Consider the following 26074-nt stretch of genomic DNA (forward strand, 5'->3'; position numbering starts at 1 on the left):
AAATACTTTTCACGTTTCAGGGCCTGAGACTGGCAAGCCTAGAAATTCCTACCTTATCATCTGGTTTGTTGCAAAATTTGCTGTATCAGTAGGTCTGCTGTGCCAGAGGCACAAAAAGGGTCCAGACTGACACAGCAGAAAACACACAGTTGTGAAGGGACAAACATATCTGCATAAAACTTGGCTGTGAACAAGAACATGAGGGAGGTTTCTCCATTTCCCAGAATTCACAGTGAAATTTAGCTGAGTTCTTTTCAGTTTTATGTAGATTCTTTTGTCTGCTAAAGTCATAATTGTCTTACTGGTTTTACTACTTTTTGAACATTTTCAGTGCCTTTTTTTCTTTGAAGTTAGGGTTAAAAATGAAAAAAACCTGCATCATTGCTTCAGTCATATTTCCATTCTGATTTAAAAATAATTTCTTTGTTTGCAATGGTTGAAAAAAAAATCTTCTGAAGATCTGGAAGAAAGAAATGTTTCTAAAGTGTCTCGGAAAACAATAACCTTTCTATAGCAAAGCCCAAGCAGGGAGCAGATCTCTTTTCATTGTGTACCACTATTCATTTAAAGCTTTTTTTTCACAGTATCTTTGAAGACGTTGCACATCTAAGTGGAATTGTCTGCTTCAGCTGAGTAATTTCACCAAATTACTCACCAAATCACTTACTTCTTGTGGTAAAAATTAGATAAATACAAACCAGTTTTTTATAAACCAAAGCTTAAAAGAAAGAGTTTCATCAAGTTTCCTCTCTCATATCTTTTAAAGTTCTATTTATTTATTTATTTATTTATTTATAGAGGTTGGACAGGTGATTAAACGTTATAACACACCAGTACAAATAAGCAGCACTGTGTGATCTCTTCATAATAAATCCATGAGAATTAAAAGCACTTTTACAGTTTTTTTATGTAATTAGTACATTCTGTTCATTCATTGTTTCATTCTGACACATTACAATTTAAAACTTTTTCTCTATGGTTGCAAATGTTGAATAAAAAATCCTTACTGTACAAGGGTTAGGTAAGATATACAAGTCAATATGACTCAATGTAACTGCAGAACTGGGGTCTTTGTCAGTCGACACTTCCACAGCTGGGCATCTGCAAGTGTGTCAGTGGTCCTTCTGCCTCGCAGCATTCTGCAGCTGAAGTTAAACAAATGTGAATATGTTCTCAGGAGCTGGACCAACGCTGTCACATAGGTCGTGCCTACAGGGTTTGTTGCTTGGTGCCATTGACTCCATGGCAGCCGCAGGCAGCTGTTCTCTATCTGCAAGGTGTTTTGTTGTGTGCTCGCTTGGTCTTTTATTTATTTCCTTAGGTACGTGTACTAAAAGGTCACAAAGGGGTGTCTCTGATTTAATTTGTAACTAGAAGAAAAGATCTCTTACTCATTTCAGTAAGGTTTGAAGCTTAGCTCTTAACTTCCAGTAAGAAAGTGTCATTCTTAAGTTATGTTTTGAAGTGTGGTATCTAAAAGATTAGGCCTGTGCTCTGGCTTAGGTAGCTGTGTGAGTACAGTGCTGCAGTGAAAGCTGGCCTGAGCTATGCAGCTGAAAATTTGTCTGGAAATATGCAGAACCTTAAAATGGGGAAGTACCCGTCTTTTGCTCATAGAAACATTCCACAACAATAACATAAACTGAACATCAAATTAGTTACTTTACAAAATGAAATTCATTTTTTCCCTATAGTTTAATACCTAAATGTCTTCTGTAGCATTTTCCCAGCCCTTTGTTTACTTGAACATCTTTTGTGTTTCCTACTGTACAACCCATAAACAAATGCAACAGCCTGAAAACCCATTCCCTCAAGCAGTATTATCTAATACATGAATACGTGGCTGTTTCCTAGGCATTAGAGTTTCATCCTAGGGAGGTAGAAGCTCCATGAAAGTTACAGCACATTGACATTGGGGCTAGAGGGAATGAGAGTACTCACCAAACATACTGTAAGACCATCACAAAAGTCTCAGGTTTATGTATTGCAGAATACACCATATAGTGTATGCATTTAGACATGCATCTGTTATTAAATGTAACATGAACTTCTTTGATGTAGTAATGGTTGTTGTATATGTTCTGTATTAAAATGCATCAGGTTGAGCATTCAGTCAAAACTTTTTAAATCTGTTGGGTGTATCATTATTTTGGTTGACTTGAGCAGGTAGTATCTTCCTTTCTTAGGCTTCCAGTATAAGCCTTTTCTTCTGTCTAGTCTTCCCCTTGACCTTGGTGCGACGTATTTCCCGTTGAGATTGGTTTCCTCACACTCACTGTGCCACCAGCCTCCTAAGGAAAAATATTGTAATGTCAGTTACTGTCAATTGTACTCGTAACATATTGTGCTCGGTTTCCTCGTAGACAGCTCCTGGTTGCAACATAAATCTTCTTTAGACCATTTTTGGGAAAAGTGACAATTACCCAGTATGCCCAGATGAAATGGTGCTTGTACGTATACCCACTTACACTTGCAAGCTGAGGGCCGATACAGAGATGCTGTGCTCCCTGTTATTGTCTGCTTCACATAAAAGTAGTGGTGCATAGAAAACTGCACACACAAATACTGCCACTGAATTGGGACACTTAAGAAGTTAGCACCACGCTTTCATGTTTCCCATGACCCTCTGGAACTGACTTTCTGACTTGCTGATATTTTTCTTGGGTACAAATAGTTAAATCTCTGCATCTACAGGAGGCAGAAGTGTAAACAAATTCTCTTTTTTATTGGCTGGTGTCCTTTAACCACAAGCCTTGTAAGTTGTATGCCCAGTTCTGCTTGCAAAGGACTGGCAGTGGCTCTGTGCTAAAAAATGAAAGTTTAGCACTTTGGAAGTAATTGGCCATCTGCTCTGTGGTCACTAGAGCTGAGTAACACTCAGCGTTGTTTCAGATGTTAACAATTTGCAAGCCTACAGTGATGTACAGAATGTTTGTTGCATGAAGCAGGTGCCTGGAGGGCAATTCTGTATCCTCTGGTTTAATAATTTAATGCTTTTTCAATTGTTTGGTTTTTTGCTATAAACTGGCAAAATATAAAAGCTTCAGAAAATCAAAGAATTAGGAATCCTTTAACCAAATTATCTTTAGGGAGAAATGTCTTCAGCCTTGCATCTCTCTTGCTCTTTTGAGAGTGATTATATCATGTATATTTGACAAACACTTAAAATCTGCCTTTGCGTGGAAACTCACCATCATTCTTAACTTTTGTTTTGTAGTCAAAATGGAGTTAAGAGTCAGTTTGTCTAATGTTTTTTTTGCAAAGAACGATTAAACAATCTGACCTAGGGCTGCCACAACAGACCAAGCATCAGAGGAATAACTGCCCCTCAACCTCTGCTGCTAGTTCTGTTTCTGATGTTGGCTGTATGCACACCCTCACTCTGTTTTTGTTTTACCTAGCTATAAAATAGAATCGTGATGCCTCGTTGTAGGACCCTGCCAATGAAAAACGTATTCTGCCCTTTCTTGCAAGCAGAAAGATGTTGCTACCCTCTCTTTTCCGTATCTAAAGCCAGGTTAATATCAGTAACTACCCACTAAAGCATACTACCGTCTTTTATGTAACAAAGAAACTCCTGTGTTAATATACCCAGCATACTGATACCTAGGTAGCTTTCTGGACAGTTGAAGTCATTCGTAGTGTCCATGTCACGGTCTGCAGTTGAGAACCGCAGTTCTGTTTGCTCTGGCAGGGCGTTGGGGATGCTGCCGGAGATCCGTGAAAGCTGGAGAGTGTAGTCTGTTTCAGGGCCCCCCAGGCTGAATGCATACTCGATGTAACGCTTATTTTCTTTCCAGTCCTGCAGCTCGATCCGTAAGATGTAGTCTCCTTGTTTAGTAATGGAATAGGTCTTGTTCAGGCCTAGCCAGAATTCCTCTGCAAAGTTGTAGTGAATAGGTGCTGTTAATATGGAACTAGGCATGAACACACCATGTTTTTCAGATCTCTAACCCATACCTCAGGTAGCTCGTTCACATTAAGAATATCAGCATCTGAAAATACATGTTCAACTAAGCTGCATGGTGTCAGAATCAAGAGATGTCAGCGGTGAGGATTAGGGGACAGAAGTCACTAGGCAGAGAGTTAATGGGGCAGGGGTTATATGATGAACTTGTCCTAAAACCCTGTATTGCTCAAGCTGCTGTTTAATTTGTTTTTACAGATAACCTGCGGGTAGTATGTGTGAAAATACAGTATTTAAAAAGGTTTATTCATTGCTTTAATTAAATCAATAATTTGAGTCTTGGGGACTGTTGATCTTTTCAGAGGTCTCCTGCTACATTCTTTTTGTTTACCTCTTCTTAATTGCACACTGGTGATCAATAAAAGCAAGAGATATAAATGAACTGAAGCTTCTCTCTTAACTTTCCCACCTCTTGTGAAACTGAGAGGGAGCTCAAGATGTGCGTAATTGGAACTGTGTGACAAATGAAGCAAATGACATACATAAAACTTAATTGCAATTGTTGTATTTTTTAAGGAAAGAGCTGCAGAACTGAACTGTGATTTCGATACCCATGTGTACAAAGTGAATTTAACTTGAGCATTTTTCTTTTGCTAGAATTCTTGATAATTAGTTTAATTAGATTCATAAATTATGTTCATTAAGTAGCTTATTATCAGTGCCACTGGTATCCGTGCATAATAGGTAATTGACACAGGTAGAAATAGCGTAGCTGAATGTGAGTGCCATACATGCAGGTGGCATTTAAAGCAATAGAAGACAAGATGGTTGAGTAAAATATTCCCACAATTTACAGGTAACGAGCAGTAGCCTGTTATATATTATGACCTTAGAATATGTGGCACAGGACTGAGTAGGACATAGCTGAGTGTGATGCAGTCCTCTGCAAAATCTTTCTGACACTGAGAAGATGTGGCTTTGTGTTAGTGTAGTATATGGGAATTGGAGACCAATCAAGGAGCAACTATAGCGTTCGGTATGATCATACAGACTTCACAGGTAGAAGTCTACCTCAGTTGTGAGCTACTGTACCAAAGTGTGGGAAAGGTTGTGATATAGCAGCTCTTTACTGTAAAAAGAGGTGGAAGGAAGTCAATATTGCAGCCCACATTGGTGAGGTTTTGATCTCTGCTGTGTCTGGAAAGTAAAAATATTTTCTAAACAAAAGTAGACTCATCTCATTGTATGAGAAAAATAGGGAAATATGCTGGATGGGGAGGTTGTTGGGCAGCATTTGGTGCTACAGATTCTTTGAAGTTGATGATTAACAGGGGAATGTGGGCGTTTCCTCACCCTTTCTTGCTATGGAGAAGATTGGCCACTGTATGGAGAAGCCGGAGGTGCTTGTGCAGGGGAGCACACACAGCCTCGGGCTGTCTTGAGGTTGGAAAAATTATTGTGGTGGTTTTAAGGGAAACAGGATTGCAGGAAATTTGAGAGAAATTGGTGACAACAACTTGGTGAGGTTTTGCATTTGTGTGTATTTTAATGGCCTTGGGAGGTGCTTCTATAAATAGTAAAATCTCAGTAATTAAAATAGCATTTAAAGCATTCTGGCCTTGATTCAGCAAACATTTCTAAACACACATTTGAAGGTGTGTCTGAGAATTTTACTGAGTTGTGTTTTCTGTTAAGCACTTTTCGGTGTTCTATGAATTAGGCAAGCTGTTCAGATTTGTTTGCAGGTTTTGCCTGCTCTCATGTGAATACCTTTCAGTAAGTAGATGCAGCTTCTCAGATTAACTGATACAAAGAAAAGACACAAAAAAAGGCATTTTTACCATTGAGGTCACCAAAACCGTTTGTATAGGCATCCCAGGTTTGGTTGAAATCCAGTGATCCATCCACTCTGCTCTGGATTACGGTCCAGGAACTGCCTGCAAATGCAAAGGGGGGAAGTAAGTCACAAGCTTGGCTTAAGTATTTAAAGCACTAGAGAGAAGATGGAAAGTAACTGAGACCATCAGCTGCTGACATACAGGCTGCACTGCTGTGGCTGCCCTTATGCGAGTGAGCTCTTTACTGTAGTGAAGAAGAAAATGGGTTTGCATTGAAGGTGGCTCCATATGAATCCCACTTACTCTTCCTTTTGCAGCAGACCTGAGTGCACGTGTACTGAGCACCGAGAGCAGATGCTTGACTCATCTTGGCCTTGGCCTCATTAACTGGCCATGAGTGTGTCTTGGATGCTCCAATTTTGAAGCAGAATGAATTAGCTTAAATCTTAATGAAAGAAGTTCAAGTGAGCACAGCTGAACAGAACACAGCCTGAGTGTCCTCTGCCACACTTGTGGTGACTCAGCTCCCTGGACTTATTTAGTTAAGCTGCCTTAACTGGGTTGCATTTGTTTATGAGGGCTGAGAAACACAAACATAGAGAAAATGGTAAAAAAGAGAGATAAAATGTTCCAGACGTTTGATCAGATTGTCAGACTCCTGCTACTGATAGCACTTGACTGCTGGGAACGCGGCTCCACAGAAGGTATGAAGTGCTGGAGGCCATGCCCATGCCAGGGTTGCAGCGGACTCTTTTCTCCTAACCAGGTCATGACACCCTCGTTTTACCAGTTTCAACAAATGTAAGCAAAGGAGCTTTTTGTACAGGGCAACCCCATGCCATTCTGTTTACACATCCAAACAAATCACATGGCCCTGTCACGTTTGCATAAGTGTGTTCCCAGGCTCTCTGGGTAGCTGTGGCAAAGGGACTGTGCGAGGAAGCTGGGCAGGACACGCACAGAGCAGCACTGCAGGATGCTGCATTGTAGGGTGAAAAAAACAGGGAACAGGGAACTGGCCAGTGATGCATGATCTCTGGGTAGTGGCAAAAGGAATGGACAAATGGGTTCCTTACAAAGACAGTTTGGATAGGTGCTGCGTTCTAGTCCATGACAGTTCTGGACCTATAGGATACATAGCTACTGACTTACCCAGACATGATACAGGAATCCTGTCTGCAGGACTCACCTGTCTGGGTTAGGTTGTTGGTTGAGACGTAGATGTACCATTGTTAATGGAACAAAATTTTACTAAGGTATTTACTGTTTACTGTTTGCTTTTATTGTAAAAGCTATTAATGATTGCAATGTAATGGCATTTATAATCACCATTTTCATTAGCTAAAGGGGCTTGGTTTTATGATTATACTTAATTTATGTCACGTAATTGAAAGTCCTTTCCTTGGTATAAACAAGAGGTGAGTAAAGAATATAAGCAGTGTTAAGGACACTTCAGGATATGGGAAACCTGAGTTCAAAGCACAGACGTGCCAGTAAGAGAAGTCAACACATAAATCGTGATAAGATTTTGTCTGCTTTGGGATGAGAGACAGTTTTTTGGCTTATAAGAAACTACTTATGTGAAAATTGGACTATCACTAGGACAGTTGTCTTACCAAATTTCATTTCACAGTAGACATTGAAAGCTTCTGAGCCATTGGGCTTAATAGTGTAAACACCACTGGAGTGCATGCCGCTGTTATAAAGGGCAGTGCAGTCAGGAGCGGCACCTAGGAAAGCAAACAGCAGAGAGTTACAAATCCTGTTTTGAATGTGATAAGTTTTAATCCAGCTTTGTAACTTGAATTTCTCTATGGGATAGAGCCAAACCAAAAAATGGAATGTTTTTGGTAATCTTATTTTCGAATAAATGTCATTAAATGGGCAACTTGCTTTGGACTTGGTAGTACAGCTACTAAGTTGTACTGTGTTTTAAGTTAGGCAAGTTTTCAATCTAGATAGTTTTGGAAACCTTGTAAGGCCTAAGACTAGACTTTGGCAAATGGACTTTCCTACCCCTTGTAAAGTTCCCAATAAATACCATTGCCATTGCTGCAGACTGAAAACACCTTTCAACTTTAAAGAAAGCTCTTCCAGTTCTTATAATTGGCCAGTGTGAAGTAAATTAGTGCTCTGTTCATACTCTCCAAGGCAGGCATTGGCAATGCCAGAAGTGTCAGATGGTCAGGGCACATGTTTACAAGAGGTGAATGGAGGGTGAAGGTAGGGGACAGAATTACTGCATTATTGGACATTGTTCCTGTATGTCACCCCAGAGACAAGTACACGTGCAGCGGGGCTAAGTAGGTAATGATGTTCTTTCCAAAGCAGGAGGCCTACCTCCTTCCCACAGTGCTGTATATAACATAAGAGTCTTTTGCTTTTTATCTTTGGCTATTGAAAAACAACGCAAAACTTTCACAGAGAATACTGTGAGTGCAATGTATTGTGTAGTCACGTCTAAGAGATAAGATCTCACCATCAGATTTGTATGTTGCAGCTGTGGCGTTGCGCACAGGAAAGGGGATGGCCTCTGGTTCGGTTTGCTCCTCTGTGAAGGAGTTCTCTGTGAGTTCCTGGAGCTCTATGTGGTTTAGCTAAAAGAACCGTAATTACAGACTGTTAATTTCCCAAGGCTCTGAAATGATGAGGTTCATGTATCAAGCCGAACAACGTCATGCAGAGAATAATTTTTCTTGTGAATGTAATCCTTTAGGATACCCAATTTACAACATAAAAATAACTTTAGAACTGCAGTGATGGATTTCGGTTGCATGGATGTTGGCTGTGCCACTGCCCAAACATGTAGGATTCATGAGGCGAGTAAATGACCCATCCTTACAAGGTGCATCTTAATGGGCAAACAGATTTAACTTATTTCCTCAGGTGACATAACTTAGACAAATAATACCAACATCTAAAGAGCACAGAACCCAGAGCTCCTTAGGCTGAAAGGCATTTTCCTTTTATAGCTTCCTCTTAGGAATAAATTAAATATGAGCATGTCAGTTATCCCAGCCTTACGGTAACACACTGAACGGCAGAACACGGCTCCCTGTTGGAGTGAATATTGGAAGAAAAGAAAGAGGGCAAAAGTAATGATACTTAGAAGACCAATGGAAGAACAATAATATGATAGATAATAAGAGCGGAGGGGCAAAGAAAATTAGAAGTCAGAAAATACAGCAGCCTGGTGTCGGTAGATGGTATTTCAAAGCTGCGTTCTTGGTTGTTTTGTGCCCTGGCCATAGCCCCTGCCTGGCAGCACAGCAGTCTCCCACCCAGAAGGGTACCTGTTTGTGGTCAAAATTGTTAATACCCTCTTCTACACCCCCAAACTGTGACCAAGAGGGATGGCTGGCCCAAATGAATGGCTGAGCCATTGACTCCTTCAGTGTTACGAGAGAGAGCAAATTGTGAACAGAGACATAGAGATGGCTCGTGTACCTTGTCCTCCAGCTCCATTATTTGATTGTGCTGTTTGTCAAGTTGCACATGCTGGTCCTCTACAATTTTGAGAAGTTGCTTGATGTGGTTGTCCTGCTCTTCCACAAAAGCCTGAGGATAGGAAGGGTGGGAGGAGGGTTGTGGTTAGAAACAGCAGAAGACCTTCATAGTGGCACTGCCTCTATAACTCTTGTCATGGGGGCAGGTTTGAAAGGCACAAACCATTTAACATCGCCTTTCCTTTTCCAAAGGGTTGTCTGCTTTGCCTCTGAAGGGGTGAATTTCTTTGCCTCTGTAGTGAACACCCATTTTTTTTTGAGACAAACTACAGGCAGCTTTGTAGACCTTTTTTATTGTTGCTATTTTCCTTCCATTTTCATGTCCAGAACAATCAAGCTCTGTGAAGTTGGCCCTTGATTCAAACTGGATGTATGCCACTGATCAAAAAAGGGAACAATTCCCAGCATTCAGGGTATTGGCTTGGGATTTGGGAGATCTGGTTTCATCTTTCTGCTTTGACACAAGCAGCCAGTATTTTCTCACACAGGTTGCTTAGACTTTTTATGCTTTTGCAAAATACAGTTAATACTTGCTTTTCCATAGGAAAATTTATACCCACCTGAATACTTGTATGTATTGACATTAAGTCAATTAACGCTTGCAAGGTTCTTTGGTCCTGGAGGTCATATAGGTACTATGGATGTCTAAGTTTTAACTTTATATACTTTATACTGGTTTTATATTAATGAATCATTTATTATGAGGTGATGGCACACAAACCTATGGGTTTGATAATCACATCATTTTCCTGCTAACAAAGTTTTTTTATCATTGTTATTACAGAATTTCTTAAAACTGATTTGCAACAAAAAGTACTGAAAAAGATACGGAGCCTTATAATTTCACAATTTTCTCACTGATTCCACTGGGGAATTTTACTGCAAAACAAATTATATATCAGATTAAGACAGGAATCTTTTAAGATTATTGCAGTGATTTATTTCTTAAAATACACAGTAGTAGTACAGTGAAAAGGAAGAGAAAACGTGAGCTTATGTTGCGTAACTACTGATAATAGCATTACAGTTTACTTTGGCTTTGTGTGTCAAGGGCTTTCACAAGTCTACTTACTTTGAGTGAAGAAATTTCTTCTGTCTCTTGCATTGAAGGCTGGATAACGGCCAGTTTAGTGACTTTGTCTTCCAGTCCCCATACTTGCTCTTGGAGCTGGATTTTGTTTTGTATGAGGTCTTCAATCTTCAAATTCATCTCCTGTGAGAGGTTCTTCATCTCTTCATTGTTCATTTGCAGTCTGGCTGTAGTTTGTCTGAGCTGTTCTTCTTCTTCTTTGATTTCACTAGTTTGCAGTGAAAGCTCATAAAAGGACCTATCAAAAATGTAAAGTTTTTGAAAGATGTCATTCATCTGCCCCTTTGTCTTATGGACAAAGTCTTTAAGCCCGTGCCCAAGCTGGAGGAGTCCATTGGCTAAGATTCGTACGTCATCTAACATGGCAAATCTTGATTTCGTCTCAGGAGACACAGCAGAATCAGAGGAGGAATAATCCTTCTCAGCTCTAACAGAAAGAGCAAGTGGGGCAGTGAATAGAAAGACTAGAATGATTTTCATGTTTCCTGCTCCTGGTACTCTTTAGTTGTTCAGGGTGCAGAGACTTTTCCTACTAACAGTTTTTGCTGTGTGACTGTTGAGTTGAAGAATTTGATCTATTTATACTCCTCTTCATTTTAAAAGAGGCAGACCAACGAGTTGATGATTAAACTGTGTGTATTTGAACGCATGTAACCCCTCTCGAATGTAGGTTGATATCTGGGAAGATAAAACTGAGAGACGGGTATGTTGCTGATTAAACTGGTTCTGAACTTTTCCATCTGCCAGACCTTCTGTTATAAAATGTTATTGATGGCATGGTGTTTTTCACACAACGCTTTTTAATAGATTAATTTTGGGTCATAATCTCGATAAGGGCCTAAATTGCTTCTTGTTTATGTTGTAGATTCCTTTTATTGCCTGAGGAATATGAAAGGGTTTACCATACTTAAGAGCGCTGGACGCTGTATTTCAGGTTGTGCAGCTCCTTGATAAGCTATGGAAGGGCAAAATATTCCCAGGTGATTCACACAACTTGATTCTCATCTCGTACCATTTTCTGATGTAACTCATTGTGCTGCAGTGGATTTACTTGTCATCTAGTTCAGATTAAGTGAGAAAGAGGGAATTGGGTCCAGAGATTGCCTGGATGTGATTCTACTATGTTAAGGTTTGTGCAGTAATTTACACCATATAAAACTTATTTTTTAAGAGCTACTTTCCAGAGGTGGGTGAGATAAATAATACCTCACTTACATTTTTCACCTTACCATTCTTCTTAGTGTTTAAGATTCACATTACATAAAGCAAGTCTACAAGTACTCTGAAATAAATGTTCTGTGCTGCAGTGGATCTCTGCATGGAAGCATGTATGTTTTTTGAGTAGTATTGCAGTATGAATGAAAGGCATTTTTCTTCCTGGAATCACTCACAGTAATCCAAGAAATCAAAATCAATCCATGCATAATATAGTCTGTACTTCAGAGAGTTTTCCAGTTTTCACTAGGTTCTTGCATGTTTAGTAATTCTTCCCCTGTTTGATGTTGTTCATGTACATATACCTGTATGATATGAAGCATCAATAGAAAAATTATTTTAAAAATGAAGTTGTTATCTCATACGTTGAACTTCCTGTGTGATGAAGGGTTGATAATGTGCAGGTAACTTCCCCACCCATAATGAAATAACGTGAAAGTATTTTGGACCTCCAATGAATTGGTGAAGAATATTTTGTACCAGTATGATTTGGATCAGACTTACTGGAGTATCTGAACAAAGCACAGAAAAATGGCAGGACCATGTAGATCATCAGGCCTGGCACTGAGGAGAACGAGGATGCATTCAAAGAGAATCTGCTGGCAAAGAGGGGAAGCAAATGTGGGACTCGCCCTTAAATGCAAACAATAATCCCTGTTCTGTACCAAGAAGCAGCACTTCATTTTCACAACCCAAAGGTGCAGTTCTGTCCTGTAAAAAGTGAACCCAGTAATTTCTCATCTTGCAAGGTGTCCCACTGCAGTAGACAGTCTTGAAGGTCCTCATCCTTGTACACTGCTGAGACCAAGTACTGAAAAGTGTCTCTTAAGGAACAAACCTGTGAAGGCAAAGGGCTAAGTAAAGTTTTCCTTTTTCTGCTCTACTTCAGATATTTATGAATTCACAGCCTCATAAAGGCTGTGGCTAATCAGGAATTGTCTCTCAAGCATAATTTTAAAGTACTTGAGCAAAGCAGCAAAATAATGATTTAAAAATCCCTGAGCGCTGAGGGTTTGGAGGATTCTGGCCTGAGGTCTCGGCTCTGGCAGCACCGTGCAGTCGGGGAACAGGAGGGCAAGGACAGCTCTGTGCCCTGGAGTGTAGGGCTGCCAAGGGTCAGAGCAGCCTTTGCTTCATCTGAATTGCAGCTTGCTGTTAGCTCTTTAGATGCTTTTGCCTTTCAGGACAGACTGAAGAGCTATGAAGAGTCTGAGGTATGTGCAGGCCCATGCAGATACCCAAGTGCTCACCTAGTTCTGTTCAATTCTTTGCAGCTTGTGTTTAATCAGGTTGGAAATGTGCAGGTGGGAGATGCAGGAAGAATGGCTCTCACCAACTAAACACCTGTCTGGTTCTCTGTTGACAACTTTTGTAAAGCCATAGTTAGCTGAGCCTGGCCACCTGAGGCTGGGCATTATCTGCTCACCATTGGCAGATGTAACACGTGATGGAGAAGTTATTTGCTTAAGTACTCATTTGAGCCTGGGAGGCTATAGGCAAATGAGGAGTTTGGTCATGGGCTGTTCATTATAGCTCACGTACATCCATTCACTTGCTGATCATTTATTTTGTACTGAATATTTGGTGCATGGATAAAAACACGATGACCCCTTCATTTCTAAAGTAACACAAGTCACTCGTTGCAGTCTGACTGGTTGAACGCATTCAGGATGTAAACAAGCAGCCAAGAGGTGAGCAAAGTGCTAAGACTTCTTGCTGTGTCCCAGAGCTCATGCCACTGTCAGATCTCCAGGTGAGCAGTGGGAGCAAAGTTTAGTGCGGAGAAATGAGAGGGAATTAAGGCTGTGCATTTGTTTCTTCTCTGAAGCTTAGACATACAGCAGTTGACAACCCAAGACTGCCAGTGACTGCACTGGAGCTTCTCATAGGTTGAAAGTTATACACAAACTTATATGTGTTATTCTGTGTTGGGAGTTGATATTCACCTTTATTATGGTTAATGCTGTTTATTCAGTGGGTAAGTATTACATTGGTGTTGGCCATTGGGGAGCCTTCCTAAATCACGTGCTTCTCAGTGGTATTGCAGTGGGGCAGGGTAGGTGTGTCATCAGGCAGAGCAAAGTAAAAATATTCTAGCCATGCAGTTGGGAAGCTCAGTCTACACAGAGACACAGAACTGAGCAGGGACTTTTGTTAAAATGAAACACAGTTTAATCATTCTGCTTCTGCCTTTTTATCGGCACTTTAACTCCATATGTGAAAGTCTGGTAAGTAGGGCTTGAAGGCTAATCACTATTAATTCTTAATTTTATTGTGATAATGACTGTTTATGATCAATTCTCCGATCTGTGTGGCATAGGGCTTTTTTCCAGAGATCTAGCTTTGACAAAGTTGGTTGCTTTCACAAGGGATGTCCATGAGGTTCTAGTCTGTGAGAAGCTGTTCAGTGGAAGGCTGTCATGCCCTATTGCCCTATTAAAATTGCATTTTTTTTAGATTAGTTTCTAAAGAACCTCATCAAATCAATATTTACTCAACACTACTAAAATTCTGTTAGAAAAAGTGTTAGAACAATTAGGGTTATTCATGGGACAGTGGTCGTCCTGGAGGTTTTGCATTAAGTCATCATTCCTGCAGAATTTTCTCATTTGGCAATATCAATGGAAATCTATGAAGAGCTGTTCAAATGAGTTAAAAAAAAAAAAAAAAAAGCATCTGCAGGTTCTGGGTGGCACTTATGGCTCTTATATTGTACATTTCTGGGAAGTCGTTAGGGTTCTTAACACTTTAACTGTGAAAGGTTTGTTTGATAGTTTTTGCTTTGAGTGATAGACCAAGATACGTAGTACTGATACTGCTATTAAACACTTCCCGTGTTTAAAAAAAGTAAGATAAGCATGTGTTTTTGAAGGATTTGTATTTTCTGTAGGAAACTCATTGGAGTTTTTAGACAAAGTTTAGGTACAGTTTTTAGCTGGCCCTGACACTGCTCTTAAATAGGGGAACAAAATCCAGCCTCTGGCATCTGACACAGGGACTTTGAGCTGCAAAACTTGAAGAACTGGTTGCAAAATTAAGAAAAAAACCCCCACAAACCAAACCAGAAAAAAAAGTATAGACTTTCTGCAGTCCACTTCAAAGTACTTTCATGGCTTTGGTTTTACAGGGTATCAAATTAATAATTTTCTGTTGTTTTAGCTATTTCTTAGAAGTCTTTCTGTTTTGTCTCAAATACTTTTGAATTCTTCCTAATCCCATCACCCCAGAAAATGTTTATTCTTGGCTTAGTCTTCAGAAAAATATAGGTTACTCAATAAATAGCAGTGGCCAAGCAACTGGAGATCAGACGTTTTACTAGGTTTCTACAGCTTGAGAAGCTCCTGCGATATAACTTTACTGCCTATTCCTGTGCTGCAGTTGTCGTGGCTCAGCCAGCACATGGTAACTCGGCAAGCTACAGGAGCTTGCTTGTGCCGGGACACTGCTCAGACAGGACACCCTTTAGAAAGGTTTGTTTTCCAAAGGGGAAAGCCAGTCAAAATGCTCTGATGTCAAATATTAAAACCCCACAAATAGCTGCCAAGCACATTTCCATATTAATGCCAATGAAGTCAGGCAGTGATAACCTCGCTACAAAATACCACCTTTAGATGTCACAACAGTCGCAGAATCCATAAGTAAAGCAGGACACAGGAAAGCAGAGGGTAGAAAACCTTCTGATATGATTAAGCTGTAAGATTCAGGGGCTGTAGAAACCCTAAGTGGGAATCCAGCCTCTGAGAACTGTTAGCTTAGTCAAGGAAAGTTGTATATAACAAACATGATCCTGAAGATCTTTTGTGCACCTGTATGACCCTGATTAAATGGGTTTTAAATGATTTTTATAGTAGAAATAAAGCAAAGAAAAAGGTCTCTGGGTTTTACTGAAAAGGGAAATTTTCATAGTAGTTAAGACATTCCCTTTAAGAGTTAGGATCAGCTCTTAATATTTTATTACCTTTATGAAGGATTTTGCAAAATGGCTGCAATCAGATTGTATAAATATTTAGAGAAGTGCCAGTGCCGTTATTTCCATGGCTTGGGAAGCCTTCTTCCTTTAGTAATTCATTTTATGGAAGTGAAAGTACTTTTGAAGTCTGTTTGAGATAATGGTGTAAGCTTTGAATGCGTTTTGCTTAGCATTTTAATAAAAGCTGCAGACACAAGTCCTTGGCTTTAAAGCTTCTGGATGAAACTTTTATAGACAGAAATCTGTGAGTAGTATCATCAAGAAGTAGCTGTTACCTGAAAGCGTAAGGACTGGCAGTCCTTTTGTTTCATCAGTGTATGCCTAGCATGGTTGTTGGCCTTGCAGTGCTATTTTCATGGACAATTCCTTCTCCTTCCTTTATCCCTTCTATAAAGAATTGAACACTGTGATATGAGACCTCCCCACAATGTCTGGCCCACCAGAAGGTTGTTCTCTCCGCTTGCTGGGAGAACTCTCCACTGCTTGTATATAATACGGTGCTGGGGATGTCCTCTCCTGATTTCTGAAGACTACATTCAGTGCCACGCCACTTACCTTGCCTTTAAAAGCCCAGCAACTTTGATGCCTGTCATCTCACCTGTGCAGTGAGGCAGCTTCTACCATCGCTTTGCACAGAAGTCGTTTCACTTTTTTTCAGAGGATGGTGGTTACGCCTCTGGTGCCCTACAAAGTCTACTGAGTCCTGGTATTTGTGCACACAAATAGTAAGATGAGAACTTGAGAGATAATGAATCAAAGGAGAGAGAATAACAGAGGAGAAACCAAGAAGTCAGCCTGCCAGGGTGGCTGTTAGACAGGGGTATCGGTTCCTTCAAGAGATTTATCATGTTCCTATCAGTTTTTCAGCTGTCAGTCTCTTTCCATGGCTCTTGTAACTGCGCTTATGGTAGACAGGAGGATCCACAGCTTTTACCTATGCAGGGTAAGGTAAAATAGGATTTTTCATTTGGGGTCATGTTCTGATTTGGAAGCTGGGGGATTTTTTCCCCTCCTGTGTAAATTTTCCACAAAAGGAAGATGCCTGTAGTAGGAAGCCCTCTGGAGAGAAGCTGCCTGAACAGGAGCAAGCATCCAGTGCTCCCCTGTCTTACAGTGGGATCTGTGCAAGGTGAGCTTCTTCCTGATGAAATGTGGGATAACTGTCCTCTGAGCCTTTCATGTGACAAGGGCTTGAGAGGCAGTGAGTGGGGGAGCACCCTGTGCGTTTCCTCCAGTGCTGCTTGTTATGAATGCAGGCAAAGCCCTGCCTGACACGTAACATCAGCTGTAGTGTCTGCTTGTAGGTCTCTAGCACCCTCTTCCTAGAGTGGCATCAAATTGGTGAAACATCCCCTTTGCTCCCAGCAGGCCAAGCCTTGGCAGAAGAGGCGGTAGGAGAACTGCAAGCTTGGTTTAGGCTCATCTCTGCTATTCAGCATAAATCAGTCCTAAGCATAAGACTGGTTTTAATATAGGGATCCTGTAGCCTGGCTTCACAAATACATTAAATCCTTCTCTTAAGCACTAATAATACTTAATAAAAGTTTTATGAGCAATGTACATTTTAGAGTAAATTTTCATATCCATTTTCATTTTAAAAAGAACATCAAGGAGCAAATGTATTCATGCCAGAACAAAGTAATTTAGTAGAGTAACAAAAACGGCACAAGCCCCCTCTGAAATAGTAAGAGAGCGTTGATTAGGCAAAGTGACCAATGGGGATGGGATTCAAAAACTTAATTCACCATGAAGGACTTGAAAGGGAAGAAATTCCCACATGCCAGCTAAGCATATTCCTGTGCCTGGAGGGGTGGAAAAGAGCCTGGCTTCATATGCTGCCCCGTGTAGCCTCCTGGAGCTGTACAGCTGGGCTGCTCTGTGCAGGTACAGACCTGGAGGAGGTACCCTTTCCTTCAGAGACTCTTAGGGAATTCTGTAGGACCAGGATTAGCCTGTTCCTCTATAGAAGGGAGTACCCTTGGGTACTGGGGGGCAAAGGGAGTGGCCATCGGAACCAAGTCCTCAGCTGGGATTCATTTGGCAAGATCCTGATGCCTGGTGCAATTGCAGGCAGCCTGGGGCAGCCCACCTTCCCAGCTACTCCGCCAGGAGACTGACCCACTGCTAGCCCGGTGCACATTGGGTACCCATGGCATCAAAAAAGGTGCCAGGTGCCTTCACTGAGCAACCGAATTACCGCCCCCCTGACAATCAAAAAAAGTGTCTTTTTGTTTTCAATCTACTGTTGCCAGCACTCTGTAATGGCTGCTTTATTATGCTTAAAATGTTGCCCTGCTGTGCTCCTCGCTTCAGTTTTCTGTGCCCATCTGTTGTCTCTTGTCTCTTGTCTCTCTGGGACAAGGAACAGTTGAAAATTACTTACAAATTGTGTTCAGATTCACTGAATAGTTCCCCGAGGGGGACAGAGGGGAAGGGAACCTCTTTTTCCTCTTGCCTTACAAACCAGGGCTTGTTACAGAATTGTTGCTTCATTGTTGGAGCAAAATGCAGCATGCCAGTCTTTTATCCCTAGCAGGTGCCAAGCAGTGACATGGACCTCCCACTGAACCACTGGGCTGCCAAGCAGCCTGTGGTGAGCATCCCTCTCAGTTCCTCTTGTTGGAGCCATAGAAGCTGGGATGTCCAAGGGGGAATGATGCTGGTCTGGTGGGCAGGGCTGTGTGGGAGATGGAAAGGGGATTTCCAGGCAGACTTTTAAAAGATGTGTAAGAACTCATACACTTTACTTGTTCGGGGGTAAAAGAAGGTGTATTTCCTTTGAATAATCGAGTCTGTTGAGCGCGATCATTCAAGGACTTTTTTTTTTGTCTCTAAAAGGACATGCAAAGGACTTTCTGCAGGTATAAATTACTTGCTGGTAGGGCAGGCGGGGGCTTGCAGCGGATGGTTTTGCTAACGATGTGTGAATCCAACTTGCGTTTTGTTGGCAGGGGCTCAGCAGGGCTAAGAGGACGGAAAATATTGCAGAATTTCACATCTTGTCACTCTTGCGTTGAAAGTAATCATAGACTGGGAGAAATGGAGCTGGAAGGGGCTTCCAAAATGTTACCCCCAACCCTGCAGTGAAGGTTGAGGTTGTCTATAAACTGATCCAGACAGGTCTTGGCCTCACATGTCCTCAAAAGCTACCAGAAAATGGAGATTTCACACCCTTCCCAGGCAATTTGTTCTACTGCTTAACTAGCCTTACAGTCAGAACATTTTCACTCTTTTCTAATCTAAATCTCCTGTGCTGCAATTTCAGCCCATTACATCCTGTCATATTGCCTGTGGATGTGATGATCACTTTATTACTTTGGTCTTTGCAGCAGTTCTTTAGCTACCTGGGAGTGTTGTCATTACCTGTGGCACCAGCCATTCCCTCAAAACTAAACAGTCCTGGTTCAGTCTGGCCATCCCCGCTGTTTTCCAAAGCTCCTGACTATTCTGGCTTCTTAGATGTGATTTTTCTAGTTGGTCCCCGTCCTTCCCAAAGTGTGGTATTCAGGCATGGAATTGGAGACACTGTTCCATCTGAGTCATTGCAAGGATTGCATAGCTGCTGAAGTTACAGATAGGTATTTAGTTTAATCCATTTTCAGAGGAGAGGTGTAACCTGAAGTCATCATGATGTAAGGAGATTTTTTTTTAAAAAAAAAGGGGTGGGGAAAGGAAGGTCACACAAAGGAAGGTGTTTAACAGGAACCAGCCACTCTGTGCTGAGCAAATGAACACTTCTCAGTGCTTCTTTATTCATATGTTTTCTTTCCACATTAACTTCTTAGATTGTAGAATCACTGGAAAATTTTTAGATGTATTTTTCGTGTACCTATATAAAGTTCAAAAAATTATGACTTTTGATGTCTAAAATAAGTGGTAATTATCAAATTGCTCATACAGGTGTGCACTTTTGTTGATGAAAAGACCACCTGGCTACTGGAAAACGTCAAACCCTTCACTTTGACTGTTTCCATAGATGTTTAAGTAATAGCATTGATAAAGGCGTGAACCCTCTCATTCTCACATAGAGATGCTCACCTGATGCCTTTGTCTCTTGCAGGAATCTTCTTTATGTTTATCCTCAGAGCCTTAACTTTGCTAACCGCCAAGGATCTGCCAGGAATATCACAGTAAAAGTGCAGTTCATGTATGGAGAGGACCCTAGCAATGCTATGCCGGTAAGGGAAGTACTTTGCACTCTATGGGAATGCTGCATGCCGATAAGGCAGAGTACGTGTTGCAGTCATAAAATCACTGTATTAAAGAAAACTTCACAGAAATAAATCTAAAAATTACAAGTCCAGAGGAATATAAAATTACAGTATTTCAGAACAAAGAGTATGTTTGTATACGGTTTGCAAAGTAACACTGCAGTAGCTAGTACTTTAACCTGAGATGTTTGCGGTGGACACCCTTGCATTTGGAATAGCATCTTTGCCTCTATGCCAGAAAAATTAAAGGTGGTAGTTATACTTTTGTTCAGGGCCAGAAGTGATCAACACCTGGTGAAGATCTGCGTAGGGGTGGTTACATTCATCAGTTCTTCAGCCATATATGTGTGCATGTGTAACTGGGATTATTAAAACTGTGAACTCTTCAGTGACTAAGTAAAACTGCATGTAAGTGAAGGGGCACATAACAAGCAGATGTAACTGTACACAGCTGCACGGACTTGTGAATGGAGCTGTAAACGACTCTCTGAGATTATGGAACAAATTCTTGGCACAGTTTTATAGGGGGATTTCTGTGGTTGTTTTCTTTTTTGCAGGTCATCTTTGGCAAATCTAGCTGTCCTGAATTTTCCAAAGAAGCCTACACAGCTGTAGTATATCACAACAGGTAAAACACATGACAACTTGTGAAAGGACATGGCTCCATATGGATAGTGTGATCCCACCCAAAGGAAGTTTTACCAGTCTGAATAGTAGAGTAACTCACCAGTGACTCTGTCTCAGTGTTAATTATTTAACAATGACTCTCTGGACAGCAGTCACAACAACTGCAGTGTCAGTTGATACTGTTGTTGGAGTTTTGCGATGAGTAGGAGCTGGAGTCTTTGTTTGCTGTGGTACAAACCAACATTGTGTCAGGGGCTGTAATCCTCAGCACGTAGCCCAGCTCAGCAGATGCTGTAAGTACAAGCTTCAAGTTAGTAGTCATGAAGATGTACGTTATAAACTCATGTTAGCATGTGCTTCGTAATTTTGCTGGAGCCTTTTAGACTTTAGTTACTGATTGGCAGTAATTGGTCTTGAAAATAATTTCTTTTCAGCCGGAGTAAGGAGTGCTGAACCTGGCCTTAACATGTTGATAATCTTTGTAGCTGTACCAGGGAGAAAATCCTGCCCTGCAGGCTGGGGGCTGGGGCAGTCTCCATCTTGAGACAACTTGAGTTTATTGCTCAAGGGGAGCAGCACGGTTCAGAGTGGCTGTGTGAGGAGGGGGCTGCTGCTTTCATTTTTTGTAGACTGTAAATGCATATGTGAAGTTTTTCCAGTCCTTGGTGATGAGAAAGTGAAGCTTTAATCCCTTAGAATAGTCCACATACTTACTTTCCTCCAGATACTCTAACTCAAAGGATTCGGTCTTGAGTGTGAGGTAGTAAACCACAGTTTGTATTGATGACTCAGCTGAGTGTCTGGTCTCTGCACAGATCACCTGATTTTCATGAGGAAATCAAGATTAAGCTTCCAGCCACTTTAACCGATCACCACCACCTGCTTTTTACTTTCTACCATGTCAGTTGCCAACAAAAACAAAACACCCCCCTGGAGACTCCAGTCGGATACACCGTGAGTGCTTTCAGTCTTTATGTTTTTCAGCACAGGATATATTCATAGGCCATTTCATAAACAACAATGTTTAGCATCATTGTTAACTCACATGCTATTGTAGAATTTCAGAATTTGACAATCAAGCCTGCAAGGTTCAAGAAAGCCTTAAGAAGTGTATGTTTTTGTTTTTTCTTTTGTTAATTCCTTCTCCTTAAAGTGGATACCAATGCTTCAAAATGGACGATTAAAGACTGGTCAGTTCTGCCTACCTGTTTCATTGGAAAAACCACCACAGGCTTATTCAGTGCTTTCTCCAGAGGTGAGTTGTCCTTCATGCTGAAAATCAGCAGAAGAATACTTCTGTTAAAAAGTGAGAGAATGTGTGTTTTTGTGTGTGTGTGCGTGCGCCTGCCTGTGTATCTTTAACTCTTAGGTTAGTTATTTCTTAAATACTGTTAAGTTTAGGTAGATATGTGTGTTTGTGTGGGGGCATGTGTGTATGATCTGACAATAAAAGGAAAAGAAATGGCAACTGTAATTAGAAGTGCCTAGAGCTCTGCCTTGTGGCATGTCCTCACTCGTCTTCCCATTAACCTGCAGGTTCCACTCCCTGGCATGAAGTGGGTGGATAACCACAAAGGGGTTTTCAATGTAGAAGTTGTTGCTGTATCATCCCTCCACACTCAGGTAAATGTTAAGAGCAGCCATTGTAATACAAAGAGTTTGATAGCCTTTTGACAGTTGAAAGACTGTCAACAATCTTATTTTCAGTTCTGAGCCAGCAGACCTGTTATTCCACATTCTGCTGTAAGTATATTTGAGAAGTTCTGCTTAAAAATATGAGCAGTTTGGCCTTTATTCACAGGGGTTGAATGGCCAACAGTGTTTTCAGCCCTCAGGCTGTTGTGTTTAATAGAACAGATCTAACATACAGTCCAGGCGTATGATGTTTTCTTGTTTTACCTTTTCCCCCCTGCCTCCTGTTTCTTGATGTGTTTTTCATCTTTCTTTGATCTGAAAAGAAAGATGACAATAATTTTGACTAATCGTTTCAACTTTTATTAACTCCCCGTATTTTTATGTTTTCTGTGTATTTTATTTGTGCTATAGACAGTAACGTGATTTTAGTGCGTTTTTGTCTGTTTTTCAAAGAATACTTGTCTGTGGGTCCTCTAATTTTGCCCTGACAACTTCTGAACTGGTATCAGTTGAATTAGATGTACAGGCAGAACTCTCAAAGATGCTGAGTTTCTGCTAATTTGGTGATATTAAATAGGCAGACAGAAGAAGGAGGGAAAGAATCCATCCATGAGATACAAATCCTTAGAAAGTGGAGTTATTTTTGGAACTTCTTGCTGATTACTGTTTTTTTTTGCTTGCTTGTAGGACCCTTATCTTGACAAGTTCTTTGCACTTGTCCATGCTCTGGATGAGCACATGTTCCCTGTGCGAATAGGAGACATGAGAATTATGGAAAACAACTTGGAAAATGAACTGAAGAGCAGCATTTCAGCTCTAAATTCCTCTCAACTGGAGCCGGTAGTGCGATTTCTTCATCTCCTGCTTGACAAACTGATTCTTCTGGTAGTAAGACCTCCTGTCATTGCAGGCCAAATAGGTATTCTATTTAAGTTTTATGGAGAATTACATAGCTGAAACTTTGACACTTCCAATTTTATCACATTTATGTAGAAATCAAAAAGTCCATTTTTATGCTTTAATTTAGTGCTGCTAATATACCATGTGTCTTCCAAATAAAACATGCTGGCATCCGGATCAGTAGTGATACATACAGGGACAATATTTAATACAAAGTTTTCCAAGAACGACTAGTAATTTGGTGTCCAAACTGGGACATCAGAAAGGAGCCTGACTTTGATAAGTTGGATGCTCAGCATTTTCCTAGCACTGCAGCCTTTTCAGGTGTCCTATACTGATATTCAGAAAGTAAGAATTTCAACCTTACTAGTCACCTTGGAAAATCTTGAAGTAGGTAAGATAAGAAGAGGCAGATGCTCTGTGTTCCTGTAGCTATTGTGGATCTCATACTGTCAGCACGAATAATCCCTCCCTTTTCTCCCTGTTACGCACGATGCTCTGGCAGTACAAAAAAAGTCTGAAGTGGGTGTCAGGATTAGATCCTTAGTATTTAAAATAGCAGTTGAGATGTTTTGGACATGGACATGGAATATTCGTATCTAAGACTGCTTTGGAAATAGCAATAACTTATTTTAGAAGGGTTATCTTTCTGGGGAAGAATTTTGCTTGAATTTTTATTTTATGTTTTCAAGCTCTTTCACTTGTTTAGGTGCTCTGTATTGGCTTGGTTTGTCTGTATGGAGCACTGAGGACATGGGTGTCTAGTTTTTAAAAACCTAAGATTTACAGTCTCCAGCTGGTGTCTGCTTCATCCCTAATTTGTTTAGAATATCTACCTTGGTCCATGTGTAGATTTCTGTGCTCATTTTTAGAACAGACATTTTTCCAAAACGCAATGGAATTGTTCTTTTTGATATCTTTTACATTTTGGCTAAGGCTTAAATGGAAGAAATCATGAACTGTGAAAAGTATGATAAATATCCAAAGGATATTATCCATCTATTAAGCAAGGATTTGATCTTGTTACCATTGCAGTTGATACCCAAAGTTGGGCTGGTTCCAGAAATCAGACCTAAATTCATTAAATTTGTTATTAATAAAAGTGGAACCACATCACTGCAACACCTGTCTTCCTGTCAAGGTTTTTATTAGACCCAGTTCAAATACCAGGTTCAGTTTTTCATGAGAAATGCTTGCTATACTCTAACAAGCTTCACAATTTATCCTTTAGAAGGTGGACAAAGTGTGTGTTTAGGATTTGCTCATGGGTACTGCTGCAGTCTAAAACAAACTCCTCACTTATTACTTTCAGTTAACCTGGGCCAAGCATCTTTTGAAGCGATGGCATCAATCATAAACAGACTTCACAAGAACTTGGATGGAAACCAGGACCAGCATGGCAGAAACAGCCTTCTTGCCTCCTATATTTATTATGTTTTTCGCCTACCAAATACCTATCCCAACTCACCATCACCAGGTAGCTTTTTTTTTTTTCCATTTTATTTCAAGTCACAGTGTGTTAAAAGCAAGCAGAAATTGTTTGCTGGCAGGTGTTCTTGAGCTTCAACTGTGTGGCAGGTTCCCTGCCAAGCCCTGTTATTAACTTCCTCTATGATCCAGTGTAGCCATTTACAAGATGAGTTTAATTACAGTTAGCTATGTCAGAAATTTAACTGTTTGATGGTCTTAAATAACAGTGTCACCCCTGAAAGGCCATGAGGCTAAATTATGGAAAAATGCTAGGTCTTTTAGTTTGTTTTTTTTTCTGTGGCAGGTTAGACAGATGTGGTATGCTCTTGGCCTCCCATGTTTCCCAGTCTCCTTCGCTAGTACTTTTGGACTTTTATCCAGGTCCAGCAGAAGTTGAAACACTGGCAGAAGAGCATGAAGTACTTGAAAACACATGTCTGGGTACAGGAGGGAAACAAATTAATTCCACTCCTGCTGAGAACAAGGGATATATCTGTGTGAGGGAAGAGGTGGTGTGAATGACAGCCACAGAAAACTAGGCTCTGGAAGGACTGTTGTGCACAGCACTTGCTTCTTGCATGGAGTGGAAAACCTCTGAGAGGTGTTGAGAAGGTTTTGTACTTAACACTGTGCCCAGTCCTTTGGTGGTTTTCAAGTGTGGAGTCTGGAAAATACCCCTTTAACTAAAGACATACCTTACACTGGCTGCCTAAATCCACAGGGAGCTTCCTGCTTCCCACAGATCAGTGGATAAAACAGGTTTTTAATCCCACCTCTTTCTCCCTGCTGCTTGCCTTGGAGAACCAGGCAGGGGAAGGCATAGGGAGGATTTCCTTATGGGCCAGACCTACCGGTTATCCAAAGGGTTTGCTGCATCGGGCTGGTGTAAAGCAGCATGGGATCAAGGCTCTGACTGCTGATCTAACAGGATGTACATCCCTGTAGGTCCTGGTGGCTTAGGGGGATCGGTGCATTATGCCACCATGGCTCGATCTGCTGTCCGACCGGCAAGCCTTAACTTGAACCGCTCACGGAGCCTCAGTAACAGCAACCCAGATATATCTGGGACCCCCACCTCACCGGACGATGAAGTTCGCTCGATCATTGGCAGTAAGGTACGCATACACTGCTGAGGGTCTTCCAGGAACTTCAGCATCTTTTATTTAATCTTTAAATAACAGGGAAGTTTTTGTTATTTTTTTCCCTATGAAAAGATGTCCCTACTAATGGCCCCTTCTCAGACTTTTTTTTCCGGCAGTTGCTGGTAACACTGCTGAAACTCTGCTCCTTGAAAATAGTTGCTGCTCTCTCTGACTCGTTGGAGACCACTCTGTCAGTGTTACTTTCACAAATGTGGTGGCTAGGGGCAAGAGTCCTTCTGGACTTGTCTGCCCAAGACCAGTAGGACAAGAACGGTTTTACTACCTCACTTTTCACATGGCCAGCAGCCATATCCTCTGGTTATGTCTCCCCAAACCTTGCATCACCTCCCTTGCCACCCTGCGATCCCACTCTCACCTCCCAAACCAAAACTCTCTCTTCTCCTCTGCATTCAGCACTAACGGCTGCTCAGATGCTTTCTCTAATATTTATGTCCAGAGCAGGTATCTTGCACACAGCAGGAGCATTCCTATTCCCTGCATGGGCCAGAGAGGATTTTGGATGGTTAGCGAGTCAGCTGTAGTCCAGCCAGCTGAGCTGCAGT

General features: G+C 41.1%; 2 protein-coding genes across 10 annotated transcripts in view; one reads left to right on the forward strand and one right to left on the reverse strand.

The window, feature by feature from the left end:
• Positions 1 to 26074, forward strand: part of DOCK7 (dedicator of cytokinesis 7) — a 109662-nt gene that overhangs the window by 44012 nt on the left and 39576 nt on the right. For all 9 annotated transcript variants that reach the window (XM_080406318.1, XM_080406322.1, XM_080406319.1 and 6 more), the window contains exons 15-22: positions 19587 to 19704; positions 20295 to 20365; positions 21180 to 21318; positions 21518 to 21619; positions 21901 to 21987; positions 22687 to 22918; positions 24212 to 24376; positions 25315 to 25484. In XM_080406318.1, the coding sequence (XP_080262444.1) occupies positions 19587 to 19704; positions 20295 to 20365; positions 21180 to 21318; positions 21518 to 21619; positions 21901 to 21987; positions 22687 to 22918; positions 24212 to 24376; positions 25315 to 25484 (1084 nt within the window). The remainder of the gene's footprint in view (positions 1 to 19586; positions 19705 to 20294; positions 20366 to 21179; positions 21319 to 21517; positions 21620 to 21900; positions 21988 to 22686; positions 22919 to 24211; positions 24377 to 25314; positions 25485 to 26074) is intronic.
• Positions 4 to 19358, reverse strand: ANGPTL3 (angiopoietin like 3). Its single transcript, XM_080406432.1, has 7 exons — positions 10324 to 19358; positions 9193 to 9303; positions 8225 to 8342; positions 7362 to 7475; positions 5749 to 5844; positions 3607 to 3879; positions 4 to 2291 (listed from the first exon to the last, which is right to left on the reverse strand). The coding sequence occupies exons 1-7, from the start codon at positions 10819 to 10821 to the stop codon at positions 2110 to 2112; spliced, it is 1392 nt and encodes a 463-aa protein (XP_080262558.1). The 5' UTR covers positions 10822 to 19358; the 3' UTR covers positions 4 to 2109.

This window comes from Falco punctatus (assembly GCF_963210335.1).
Source record: "Falco punctatus genome assembly, chromosome: 11".
In the NCBI taxonomy this organism is placed as follows: domain Eukaryota; kingdom Metazoa; phylum Chordata; class Aves; order Falconiformes; family Falconidae; genus Falco; species Falco punctatus.

Excerpts from the sequence above, each read along its gene's own strand:
- ANGPTL3 (XM_080406432.1), bottom strand. The coding sequence starts at position 10,821 with ATGAAAATCATTCTAGTCTTTCTATTCACTGCCCCACTTGCTCTTTCT. Across the intron at positions 7,476-8,224 it reads TGCAACATACAAATCTGATG|GTGCCGCTCCTGACTGCACT; the intron begins GTGAGATCTTAT and ends TTGCTTTCCTAG. Across the intron at positions 5,845-7,361 it reads CTACTGTGAAATGAAATTTG|GCAGTTCCTGGACCGTAATC; the intron begins GTAAGACAACTG and ends TTGCATTTGCAG.